Below are 14,014 nucleotides of genomic sequence, written 5' to 3'. Positions count from 1 at the left end.
CTGACCTTGGTAATCTGCACAGTTACTGTCACTTACACATGTTTTTCACACTCTTGCTACTTGAGACCTAAGAGGCCAACCCTCACTTGTGTCTGAAGCAGATTGGACAAGTGCATAAATGTCATAGTGGAAAGTGTACGAGTGAAACATCGAGGATGTACGACCAAAGCTTATGAGACAAGTGCACACACAGTATCATCGTATTATCAATCACAACCTGAGTGCTCACTCTGTACATCAGCATAGGCCTTTGACAAATGACTTTACGCTGTTCCTTTGAAATATGAAGTGCAATCATCAGCTTTCTGACACAATGTTATATTATTTCTTATTTTTACTACATTATTTCAGCATTTCATCCAGTCTTGTTGGTATGGCAGAAGCAGAAAGCTTCTGTCCCCAGCTTATGTCTGCAACCTTCCACACCTGGTCACATGCCCTCCACCAACACACACACACTTTGCTCATACAGTCCTTTAATCTGACGATAGTTGTGGTTGGGACAGCTTTGTCAGTCAGCAATAGATGGCCAATCATGTACAGTTGTTTAGTTTAACTGAACCTCTGATTAGGCGTTGCCAATGCCTGAATAAAATGCTGTATTGACAAACAGTTCCTTTTTATGTGATTCCTGAGAGGTGTTTGACTAAAACAGGGGTCCCCAAACTTTTTCCCCTCTGGGCCAACGACTTTTCTCTGATGGGGGGCCAGGGTCAGTTTGTAAGAAAAGTGTGAAAAAAAGTGTCGTAGAGGTGTCCAAAAGTAAATATTTGTTGTTTCCCAGAAAGCCACACATAACCAAATATTAATAACCCTTTCCGGGATCTTGACAGGAAAAAAAAAACAGAAAATAAATTATAACACTATTAATGAAATGTATAACACTATTTATGGTTTTTCACAGAAAAAAAGACCATGAAATATTAACTTTCTTGTAGACACCACTGTTTGCAGCTCTCTCTCATTAACTTCACTGTGAAAACCAGAAAGCAAGCAGGCTAAGAAACCAAACTAAGTGATACAACACCTACCAGGATAATACATTTTGCTACCAGTATGGTTGTATAACAGGATTTTTCTTTTAAGGAAGGGGTTTCAGATAGGGCATTAACTGCACAACAGTGGAATAGAAAGTTAAGTTCTATGCATGTGAAAGTCTCGATCACGTGGCCAGCCAGGCAAAATTTTGAGGCGGGCCTTATCCGGCCCCCGGGCCATAGTTTGGGAACCACTGAACTAAAAGGATCAGGGTATTCATTTCAACAAAATAAAGGTTAAAAATGTAAAAGTTTTTTGAAAAGAAGAATTTATCATGAAGCTGTTGAATTAGATTGAATCAGATATATCCTGGCCTTATATATATCACAAATGTCCAGTGCAACAATGGGAAATCATCTCTTGAGCTCATTACTCAAGTTCACAGAACGGCAAATGACACACAACAAAAGGGACTGAATTGAGATCAGTCTGTGGCCTGTGTAGCTGTAGAGAGCTACCGGTTTCTATGTCTGTTACAGAGTGAGAATTTCAACAAGTGTGTATTATCACCGAACCTGGGGGGACAGAGCCTTTTCAGTTGCCGCCCCCTCTCTCTGGAACTCACTCCCTCAAAACATCCGCAACTCCACTGACCTCACCATCTTCAAATCCAGTTTAAAAACACACCTCTTCCGCACTGCTTTCAACCAGTAATCCACAGTCCCTCCTCAACGCTCTATGTTTTTACCTTTGCACTGTAACCTTCCGTTTTTATCTGTTTTCTGTTGTTCACCTGTCTTTTATCTGCACTTTTAACTTTTTATGTAAAGCGACTTTGAGTTTTGTTGAAAAGCGCTCTATAAATAAAATTTATTATTAATTATTATTATTTTACAGGAATGGACTTGGACGATATAATGCCAGGTCTCCACGGCCCTGTATGCACTTATTATACATGAGAAGTAAATTATTTTAACTTAACTTGAACAACTTGTCATGGGAGGGGCTCCTTACTCCTTACAACATTAAATCTCTGAGCATAGAAAATTGTCCGTATCACACACCTAAACAGAAAGGTGGCCACACTTTGGGGCAATGTTTGGTACTGCAACAGTAAAACCACAGTTAGACTCTGCTACAGTGTGATTTGAATATTTGTGTTAATTTGCATCATGTTTGACTGGTGTAAGCTGAAGCTACTTTTAACTGTGGCAGACATTGTGGCTGTACTTCCTGTATTTAAACAAGCGCGGCTGTCAGGTGACATCCAGTAGCCCAGCACATTTTATCTGTATTTTGATCAGGAAAATAGGAATTAAGTTGTGTTTGGTCTGTGTCTGGAGGAGGACTGAACGCTAGTTGTGCTAGCTCTGCTAGCTCTTCCAACTCTAACCTCACTCAGACCAATATGACATCATTTACCTGCAGACTCTGTGACCTGGTGTTGGGCTGTGTTTTTGTTTGTTAAAGCACATTTTGACTTTTTCCTGAGTGTTTTCTTCAAGTTAGAAAAGTATTCCAGTTGGAATTTAAGGCCTGAACCACAGCTATATGGATATTTTTTTGATCGAATATCTTTATCCTCGTTTAAAAAAAAATCTCCGTCCACACCACAGAAATATCTCAGTCCATACAAAGAGCCCAAACTGAAAACGATCGCCTCTGAAGCCTGCAATGCCATGCCTGGCCGATAAGTGGCAGGTTAGCAAAATGTGAAAACCATAGAAGAAGAACGTTTTGAGCATGCGCAGTCAAACACAGGAAAAAGAAGCAGAGCCAGTTTAAACGGTGGGCGCTCGGGACAATCTAATAATACTGAGTGAAGCAGATGCCGACGTTGCGCAGCTGTGTAGTGGCTTTGATGCAACAACATTACATTCATTTGTAGAGCTGTAATGAGGGCAAACAGTGCAAAGAACAGAGAAATAACGTGGTAAATGCTGGCCATTGTTCTTGTGGTTGGCAACTGTTGCTACGGTGACTTGTTGCTAGGTGCTTGACGTCATCACGTCAACACCAGCTCCATTTAACACCGCTATACGGATCCACTCAACCGGATATTTTTTATTTATTTATGTGTTTTAAAAAATCTCCGTGGGTGAAATCGCTGTGTTCGTGTGGTTGAGAGGCCCAATTGGACAGAAAAATGTGGGTTTAGGAATATATCCATATACGTGTGGTTCAGGCCTAAGTTTAGCCTTAAACAACAGGGGATCATCCCTACAACCTGAAGCCTCACCGCTCCAACAACATCCGTAAAACCCATTTTTCTCAGTAGAAACAAACATTTAACTGACGTCCATTTCTGACTCTGGTCAGAAGTAGCACTGCTTTCTAAAAATTGTTTGGAGGAGGGATTTTCACTCTGTCCAGAAATCCCACACATCTGTTGCTAACCTGATTATATTTCCGGTGCAGGTACGTTTAAGAGCAGTTAAATCCAGGCATACAAATTAGTGAAGGTCAAGGAAAGGTGGTGGTCATGGTTAAATATTCATAACACTGTCAACACTGATTACTGGCGTGAGACCGGACGCCTGTGAAGACCAACACTCCCACTGCATCCCCTGCCCGACCTCTACTGCAGCGCTGTACACTAATCTATATGGATCTCTGGGTACTGAGCTGCAAATCCTCTGCCCAGCTTTGACTTTGGCTGAAACGTAATTAGTGATGCAGCTGCAGATAAACCTATAGTCCATGGTGCACAGTTATTATTACACAGGCATGCTCTCAGGTTTAAATTGTCTTTAATGCAGGGGATGAAGCGGCTCTTTTAAACAGAAAAGCTGACAGCTAGCTCTGTGCTACATTATTTGATGCCTTTGGGGCTGGAGCTGAAATATAACATCTAAAGCTGTAATACGCCACAGGAATGAACCAAAGCAACAAATTAGTTTGAGGATGTAAATGTGAGATATGATAGCCAGATCTTGTGTGCAGTAATGATGAAAAAAGATTCTTAACTTTTATCTGCACCTCACTCTCAGCCTTTTTCTTTATTCTTCAAATACTGCCACGTTAATAATTGGTGCCTAGATTATGTGTTTAATCTCCTCTTATTTCTCTGATATTAACACTCACTGAGTCTGCAAAATATGACAACCTGCAGACTCTCTTCATGTCTCCTATAACTCACATTTTCATGTAGACACACTCAGTGGTCCACTGGGTTGATTCATCACGTTCATAACGCCCCCCCCTGTGAGACCTCTTTGTGATCTGTCATCAGGGTAAGTGAAGCCAGATGACTAAAAGTTACCCAGAGTATGTTGAACCTGTGTCATAATTTGTGCTTTGTAAACAGTGCCAAGCCTGGCTCCACTTTTCACAAACATGTTTGTCACAACCAGCACACCTCATCATGACATGACACTTTGAATCATTTCCATATACAAAGAAATATAAGTAAAACTTTTTTTTTTTTTTTCAACATTGGACCTCATTCACTAATAGAGGTGTTATTCATCCATATAAGGACATCTGTTCGGCACATAAAGAGGCGGCATCGACCTCAACGTCCGTGTCCCCAATGTCATCCACACAGCCCTGTCGCCGTCCCCAATTGATAATCAGCTGGCTTTCCTGGGTGCTGTGCAGGAGATCACAACGGGTATCCCAAACATAAATGACGCAATGCAACAGTTGATGAATATTTTTGTGACTCAATAAATGAGTATGACTGAACAGTGAAGTTGTGTGTGACTCATTTGCTCTGGAAATGTACTATGTACAATCATAAGAAGCAGTTATTTAATTAAGAAATACAAATTAATGACCTTTGACAGTTTTGTTTGTTATGCAGATGTGTTTGATGTATAAACTAATTCATGACCACCACTTAAACAATGTGTCTAACTTTGAAGGAACAATCTTAGGCCTGATCCCCAGGTATATGGATATGTTCCTAAACGCACATTTTTCTGTCCGATTGGGCCCCTCAACTACACGAACACGGCGATTTCACCAACATAAATGGAGATTTTTGAAAACGGATAAAAAAGTGAAGAAATAGAAAAATATCCGGTTGAGTGGATCTGTGTAGCGGTGTTAAACGGAGCTGGTGTTGACGCGATGATGTCGAGCACCTCGCAACAAGTCACTGTGTTTGACTGCGCATGCTCATAACGTTCTTCTTCTATGGTTTTCACGTTTTGCTAAACTGCCACTTATCGGCCAGGCATAGCATTGCAGGCTTCAGAGGCGATCTTTTCAGTTTGGCCTCTTCGTATGGACAGAGATATTTCTGTGGTGTGGATGGAGATTTTTTTTTTAAACGAGGACAAAGATATCCGATAAAAAAAAGATCCATATACGTGTGGTTCAGGCCTTAAGGAAAACAGAGCACCGAGAAAAACTGCGTTTGGCTGCATTTTCAGTCAGAGCAGCAGAAAAAACTGAAAGTTTCTACCCACATTAGAGACCGTACAAGCCTCTGTGTTTTTAAAAGTAAACTGAAATTATGGCTCAAGGACAAACAATCAAGTGATCAATGATTTTATTCTCTAAATGCGTCAAACTAGAGACATTTTTAAATAATTTTAAATGTGTTGGGACATGAGATGTGATGGACTGTTGTTAAATATGTATTGTTAAATACTAGTATGCTTGTTTTAATATTTGTATTGTATGTTCTTTTACATCTTCCAGCCCAGGGACCACAGATGAAATTAGCTTTATAGCCAACTCTATCTTGACCGTTTTCTTTGTTTTGCATGGTCCCTGTCAAACAAACTCATTAAATAAAAAAGAAAATACATACAATTTCATCTCTTCATTCAGTTGGCATTTTGAAACATGCTTTATAATTTACCTCTATTAGGGACGCTTCATTTGCCATACCCAACTATTTAATTTAAATCAAAACTGTAACATTTTGACATGTAAAACTAAGTATTTACTTTAAGATTCAATATTGTATGTATGACAAGGACCATTGTGGGTCAATTCCATGGTTATTTAATACAATAAGCCAAATAACGGTTTTTATTATTGAAATCTATTAAGACGATTTTTTTTTCCTTTTACCGTAAGTAGTTTAAATATGTCATGCATTTACTTTAAAGTTTATGTGATTACATTTTCTGAGAGGGTTGGTCATCATTATTTGTGTGCACATGTGGTCTAAGTAGATTCTAAGGTCACAGATTTGTGCGTCAAACATTCATATGCAGGATTTAGGCACTAATTTGTGTGTGTGTACTGTTTGTGAGTGAGGCCTAATGTGAGTCTTTTTTTGTTAGTCTTGACACCATTTTGATAGCTCAGGAACACAATGAATGAGACGATGGCAGCCTGATTTCAACTGAAAGATCGTATCTCGAAGCATTCAAACTGTGACCTGATAGCTGAATTTAACTGGTAGGGATTGAGAGCGGCTTGGAAACGCATTCAGGTGTCTCTGCTTTCACTTGTGGCTGCTCAGGTTCAGATCTCTCGTCCTTGAACAGCTCTACCAAAACGCATTCTGTTTAACATACATTCAAAAAGTGTCTTTCCAGTGGAGACGAGCAAAAGATACTACAGCTTTGAAACTTGTATTTCTTGAATGAACTGCAGGACTTTAGTGCAAAGTGTGGGAGCTTGAATGGAAGATGAAACTGATGATGAACAGAGCCTCAAACATCACCAGTGCTTCAGAAAAACACTTCATCCAGTCTGACAGTTGAGAAAGTTTCATGTCAAACTGCGGTCGGTGATTGTAGTACGAATAAGAAAGAAAGTTCTCAGAGAATTAAAGCAATGCACATTACAGGAACACAATTATCCCATCATAACGTTCAGCTGTTTTAATTTAATGAAAGATGTTACTTCATCGCCATGTGCTGTCATACATAAATCACTCAGGAAGCTTAAAATAGACGAGCTTAAGAAAGAACTCAAACAACTATCAGTGTTTGACATCTGCGGATACATTCAATGTGAGGCTTCTGTCACAACCTAATGTTTTCTTTTTTCTACATCCTGTAATAGATTATGAATATCTATCTACGCTCAAACATTAGATTTAAGCTATGAATGAGTGTGATGTGTTTGTGTTTTAGACCAGGGCCTCGCTTGATATAAGATTCACCAGATGTCACTGTTTTCTACATCCACCCGTCATTCATCTCTGGGTACCAAACAGAGCCATTAAGTCCTCTAAATCTGCGTCCATTCCTGAAAATGTCTCTTCTTCTCATATGGTACACATGGCGTGTTGTTCCTACCTCCACAGGGTAACGCCGTCCATTGACGCTGTGCTCAGAGCCCTCAGATCCGTTACTGGGGCCCCAGTGAAACTCCACTTTTTCAGCCTTGAAGCGCCCTGGTAGTCCTGCTCCCCGAACAAAGTAATCATCCTTCAACATAATGGCCACTGGAAGAAAGACAGCAGAGACAGAGCGAGGAGGGGTGAGTGAGTCATACATCACTGAACAGACAGCAGAAAATTGGTGTCTGCTGTTGATGTGGAGGCAAATTTCAAAGATAGCTGGAAAACATAATCAAAGCGTTCGTGAGGACACATAAACAATCTCTTTAAGGTCTGAGGAGATGCAGACAAAGAGAAGTATTCTGAGGACTTTCTGAATGCAGATAGGTGTTTATTTTTTCATTTAGCCAAAGACAGACATTCGCACACAAGACAATTTCTGCTATTTTCCATCAACCGCCGAGGCAATTTCTCAAATAAAGGGCTAATTTGAAAAGAAACATTGTTCTCTTCAGCCAGTTCAAACTGCCCGTTTGTTATTCCATCAAAAACTTTCAGAAGCTTTGTGCCAAATAAGAGGTGGCCTTCTTTTAAACATATAAATTGGTCTGAAAGGATTTACTTGTTCTATTAACCAGTGCAGCCTCTTTGTGCTGATATTCTATCAGACATGAGCCGTGAACCGTTACAGACACAGGATAAGACATTTACATGGCCATCTTTTTTTTTCATTTACTTTTGTAAAATACAGGGGAAACATAGCTTCTCTGAGTTTGTACAAGGATAGCCTGTAGAAACTGGGGACTTTGCTGCAATTAAATCAGTTCAGGCAGGTTGTAAAGTCTGTAGCAGAATTTATTTCATATCATAAGTTAGAGAGAAAATAAAAACACATTGCGCACAGAAAACTTTAAATATGGATATCATGGTTTTCGGGTTCTCTGGTAAAATTTTGTGTATTCTTTCAAAATCATATTCATATATTTTTCCTTACAGTGTGTTATTTTTTCCAACTTTCAGCTGGCAAACCAACTTGTCCATCTATGTACTTGGTTTGGACTTGCTAGAACAGAGGTTAACTTGGAAAGAAGAGCAGAACCCAGAAGAGCTGAAGGCTTTTAGAGTCAGAAAAAAAATCCAACCTCAGCAACAGACTGAATGATAAGCTCTCACCAAAAATGCTTAACCCCTTTCATTCTCTAAATCCACAATACAATACAATACAGCGACAAAGAAACCCTTAAAGAGGGGTACCGTGCTTTTTCCCCCCAGGCTTCATTCTGTCCTCTGGTGTCCCTGTAGTAGCTTTACATGATTTACAACTCAAAAAAGTTCCTACTTTGGTGTTGAAGGCCTTGCCCTTCCAAATTGTCATGAACCAGTCGGGAGATCCTTATGTGATGAGCTCATCATTAAAGGTAGGGTTTCATTACTTGTTAGGAAATACGACATTCAAACTTGGCTCAGTGCCAGCAGCAGCCTCCATCCGAATCTACGTGAACACACTCACTAGCCCAGAAACCACCTGTAGCATTGCGTTTCTGAGTGACTGGCCGTGCAGCAGATTTGGCATGTTAGCACCCTAGACTGTATAATTAATGGACGTAGTCTCCCTGATGTCACCCATCTGTTTCTAAAACGGAACTTTGGAGCAAATTGGCTATGCTATATTTGAAGTAGAAGGAGCTTTGCGTACAGCTATAGGGCACCCATCAGTCACGTGAGCTGAGCTGTGCCTCTGATTGGGTGAGCTCACGATCTTAATATCCTCTAACTCTAACTGCTGAGTTAGAAAAAAATTCACCCCCATACAGTGTGTGCTGATAGTGAAATTAGCGATTCAGACAGGAGACATTTTTGAACCAGGCAGTAAGTCGGTCAATTTCTGCTATGAAAACAGCTTTTTTTGGCTTTGTGTGCAGCTGAATTCAAGTACTTCCATAGCCAATCTCAATTGGACGCTCGAAAAACAGCAGATTTTAGCACTTCCGCATTATCTCATATTCTTAGACCTGAGGTTGCTGATGGTTAGCACAAGCTAATCAGGTATTAGACACATAACTGTTTAGCAGAAAGCCAACTCTTCATCCTGAGCTGCTTTACAAATTCTTGAAAGTAAGTGAAAGCCTAGCAAAGATTCACCTTCGTGTAGGGAAAAGCTTGATCTGTTTGCCGTTTCTTTTCACTTTGGTTGTGTTTTTCTTTCTTCATACTTCCACCAGCTTCTACTTGTGATCATTGACACACAAAGTCACTTGAGCACTAGACACGTTGTGATTGGCTGAGGTGACCACGCTTACTCTCCGCCCAGAAACGTCCCGACACAAAACATCAGCTTACAGGCTGAGGAGAGGGTTCGAGGCAGATACAGACACTGAGATGCATGCATAGAGGCCCGTAGGAGACAACTGAGCAGGATTATTCCTGTAAAAGTTGACATTCAATTGTCTAGGAAAATCCTGAAGACTTTTCCTTTAAAGCAAGTCTTGTTAAGATCTCTTGCTATTTTTAGAACAGAGCATTTTGAGCAGTTGCAGGGATATCTCCAACCGAATACTCCCTCTTTAAAGAGGTAAATACTGCTTTTTACACATTTCAAAAAACAGCTATAACTTTAAAACAACGGATGTGCAGAATTTTTATAAAACAGCCACCTGTGTGGAAATTTAATATATTATGTTAAATACCCACAACCCTGCTCCTCATTACAGCCTCTGCTTTGCACTCTCTCTCACATAGTTACAGGATTAAGATATTTTTCACTCGGTTATGAACGCTTAGATGCATACAGGCTAAAATACACATGCAAAATCATGACTGACAAATGCTTTGATGTGTGCAGGCCTTTCAGAGTAAGTTTAGTGTTTTATACTAAGCAGTATTCACACTACTGTTTTTCTGTTCTTCATTCTTTTCAATAAGCTGCTCAATAGCCATCGATTTATATTCAGGCTCAGTGAAACGGCTTCATAAGAGATGTGTGTGAAATTTCAGAAAGGCAATTTTGACTGTGCCATGATTCACTCTACCCTGAATCCATACAGCAACTCACTCTTTGAATTTAGCCAGACTCCCCCAAAGACACGAAATGAGAGCTCACGATTTGCAAAAAAAAAAAAAAAAGCAGAGCTGGACTGTTCAAACTGTCGCTATGGGCAACTACAATATCAGTTTTCTCTGACTGTGAAGTCCGTTACAAATAAACAGCCTAAAAACTTTGTCTGTCTGGCAGCTTTAGTTTGTTTTTCCATCTAAACTTTACTGGTTGGTGTGTGGGAGCTGAAGGAGGAGAACTTTTCTAAAGAAAATAGATTAAGAAAAGAAATAACTTTAAATGAATGTCAGTGTAGGATCCTGCAAAGCTCGAAAACAACATCTTACATTATGACCATTTTTTCCTTAATGCTTCCATAAGTTACACATGCCAAATGAAAATGTCTTTAAGTGTTGTTTATTGTTGTTGTTGTATAATATGTTGGATGTTGTTATTCAGCACATGAACACATGAAAACCATATAACTTAGCAGAATTTAGCAAGAAACAGCCATCTAGCCCTAAAACATAGCTACATTTTCAATCAAACTGTAATTGTGACTTGAATATATTTGATAACTCTTCTGCTTATGTAACTCTAACTTGGAGGCATTTCTCAACCAGATTCTCAGAGCGCTGAACTTATTGCTTCATAACAGTCTGACAAACAAAAGAACAAAGTACAATCTGATGAAGGAAACTCAGACTTTTCCACGACCTGAGCTGTGCTTCAGCTCAGAGGCTTTGGTGTAGGCGGGGAGGCGGGTCTGTGCTCCCTTGGGTCCTGGAGCTGTCCTTGGGTCTAGTAGTTTGGGGACTATGTGGGGGGTCTCGGTGCCCTGGTGGCCCGGGGGGCACCCTTGGCCGTGTTTTCCCTGGGTTTGGGCAACTACTTGGGTATTCGGTGACCACCTCACATGCATGCAAATACTCAAGCTCTTGTTCAGCCTAACTAAGAGATATGATAGATCCCATCAGAACATGCTGAGTCGGGTACTATTACACATCTTCTCACATCCTGTGATGCATGCCACTCCATCTCTGATACATGTAGGCCCACACCCCCCCTACTATCAAGACCCCACATTTCTGGTGTCCCTGGTTTCTTACCACCTTTTCTTCCTGATTTGACTTAAATTAGCCGTGCACTTGAAATACTATCTCAAATCAACAACAGTAGATGTTTTTCCTCCCTTCAGTTTGTCTTGTCTCGTCCTGTCTGTCATCATTTCCCCTTCTTTCACATTGTGGTGTGGCACAGCTCTCCCCTTCAGCTAACATCAGGGGTTAAATAAAGTTTAGAATGATGGAGAATGATGAATGATGGAGTAGCCTACAGGGAGGACTGGAAAAAAAAGTTTATATATATATATATATATATATATATATATATATATATATATATATATATATATATATATATATATATATATATATAAAAAGTGAAAAACCTAAAGATTTTATTACTAAACAATTAAATAGTATCACCACATAAACACACACACAAAAGTACCAAAAATTGGTACCAATGAGTACCGATACTGGTTGCCAGGTACTGAGCATTGGTACCCTTTTGTTTCAAATGTGAAAGGTAGCCAACCCTATGTCCAATTAATACAACATGTCCTATACCTTAAAAAGGGCTTCAATGCCGTCTCTTACCTGATACCAACCAAAGCCCAAAGTACATTTTCTTTTGACCCCAGGATATTTTTATGTGTGCTCACGAGAGAGGTTTCTGTGTGCAATAGAATGCATAAGTTAATATGCTGGCAATAAAATTTCATATGTGCTCAGACAAGATTTAAACAGTTTAGCACCTCTCTTTATACTGCTCCTCTATGGTTTAATTACCGTAATGCCAAAATTGAAACATTACAGGTGACATATAATGATGCTTATAGAATATTTCTATAAATACCAAGTTAGAAAAGGGAAGTCACTTGTTTTTTTATGTAAACAATGTGCCGATATTCCAGCCTGTAATTTCATGTACAAGTTTATATGTCGACTGACTGAGTCAAACAATAAAACCATGACGTCCCTTGCTCTGCTTACACTTACTGACACAAGATATTCCTCTTGCTTCTGGAAGCATTGGAACAAATGTCTCTGTTTTTATTTCTTGAAATGTATTTGTTGATGTGATTTTATCTCTTTGTTGATTGTATTGTATGTTTTTTAACCCTTAAAGACCTATCACATCTATACTTGTTTGCATGCTGTAGTGTCATTTTGTCACATAAAACTTTTGCTCTACATTAATACAACCCTTATATCCCAAACTATGATAAAATATTTAGACTTATGTCTAGAAGAATAATTCAATAATAGAATAAATAGCTAAATAAAAATAATAAATAAATTGTTCAAAAAAGTGCAATAAACCATAAAGATAAACATTTTACACATATTAATTAATCCATTCAAAAATGTCAATGTAAGAAATGTAATGACATGCATTTGAATTAGGAAGTGACGTGAACAACTGCAGCCTGGATAGTAATGGTTCTGTTTTGTACGCTTTGTACTGGGTAACATATTTGCAGAAGGGAACAGCTCTCTGGGACATGTTGAAACCTCAATATGAAAGTGTAACTCCCCAGATTTTATATCCAAAATGAATGATCTGCATCAAGCTTATCTGGTTCCAAATCTACCGCCAATCAAAATGCAATATGCATATCAAAGCATTGGCACTTTCCTGGGTTCTACAGGGTTAAATATAGACCTATTAGGTCTGAAATAAAGTTTGTCTAAATCCTACAAGGTGGACTTACTCTCACGTCATGATAAGTTATATGCTCATGAAGATAAACAAATCATGGAAACTTCCCTGTGAGCTCGCAGAAGTTCTCACAAGCACTGGTTGGTATTTGGTCCGCTGTGAAACAAAGTGAAGTAGTGAGCTACTGCAGTGAGGAGTGATACAAATATACGCCTGATAGATTGGCTTGATTATGCCTTACACAACACATACCCCTCATGCTGATTGTGAAACTAAGACAGATTGAGAATACTGACGTATTTAAAGAGGCTGTTGAGCTCGATGATATGCAAACGCTGCAATGACAATGCTCATAGCAACATATGACCTCCTCCTCAACTTCAAGAAAAAAAGGTCATTCAAATCTTTTTTCTATAATCTTAAGTTGTTTACTTCCACTTTGAGGTAAGAGGTCAAATTGAGCTGTGAGGTAAACTACTCAGAGTTTGTTCAGCAGAAGTTGGGGGCTTATCCAGCCCCTCCTTCCTCCCCTCCCTCTGCCTGTCTTCACTCTTCCTTCACAGCCTCACAGCATCTCCGCCAGGTGATCCCTCCACAGATAAAACGCTCATCTGTCGTTTAGAAACACTGCAGTTTGCATGCATAATTTGTGGCAAGAAAGCAGGGACATTTGTCTTGTTAGCCATGCATTATGTAGCAGAGGGAGAGAGAAGAAGCTGCGCACCATTTTGTTTCGCAGCTGTTGTTTGTGTTAGCATTTTTACACGCTCCTCTACATGCTGCGGCTCCTTGAATCCTTTTAAACGCTTTTCTGCTGTGGTTTTTACTTTGCAGGTGGCCGTGATGTTCATCATTATATCTTTATTTTTCTCTATGTGTAGGCTTCAGGGTGGCCTTTGGGAGACGATCAGGAAGTTTTTCATCTCAATGGCACAGATGAGCTCTTCTTTCTCCCCGTCCCTCACTGTCATCTCTGTGTTTGTGCTAACGGGTGTCATTGCTGCTGATCCTCTACCTGGGGTCAGCTGGTAGACCGGCTCCCTCAGGGGAGAGACAGCACACGCTACGCTCACCTCGCCTCA

At 39.7% G+C, this 14,014-nt stretch overlaps 1 protein-coding gene across 2 annotated transcripts in view; it reads right to left on the bottom strand.

Annotated features, from left to right (window-relative positions):
- Positions 1 to 14,014, bottom strand: part of LOC141787971 (receptor-type tyrosine-protein phosphatase gamma-like) — a 613,454-nt gene that overhangs the window by 204,975 nt on the left and 394,465 nt on the right. For both annotated transcript variants that reach the window (XM_074666742.1, XM_074666750.1), the window contains one exon: positions 7,188 to 7,336. In XM_074666742.1, the coding sequence (XP_074522843.1) occupies positions 7,188 to 7,336 (149 nt within the window). The remainder of the gene's footprint in view (positions 1 to 7,187; positions 7,337 to 14,014) is intronic.

The sequence above is a fragment of the Halichoeres trimaculatus genome, unplaced genomic scaffold (assembly GCF_033239565.1).
Source record: "Halichoeres trimaculatus isolate MK-OKI-2021-1 unplaced genomic scaffold, fHalTri1.1 fHalTri1_scaffold_1, whole genome shotgun sequence".
Lineage (NCBI taxonomy): Eukaryota > Metazoa > Chordata > Actinopteri > Labriformes > Labridae > Halichoeres > Halichoeres trimaculatus.
The sequence above is the reverse complement of the archived record's forward strand: the minus strand, read 5'-3'. Positions and strand labels throughout refer to the sequence as shown.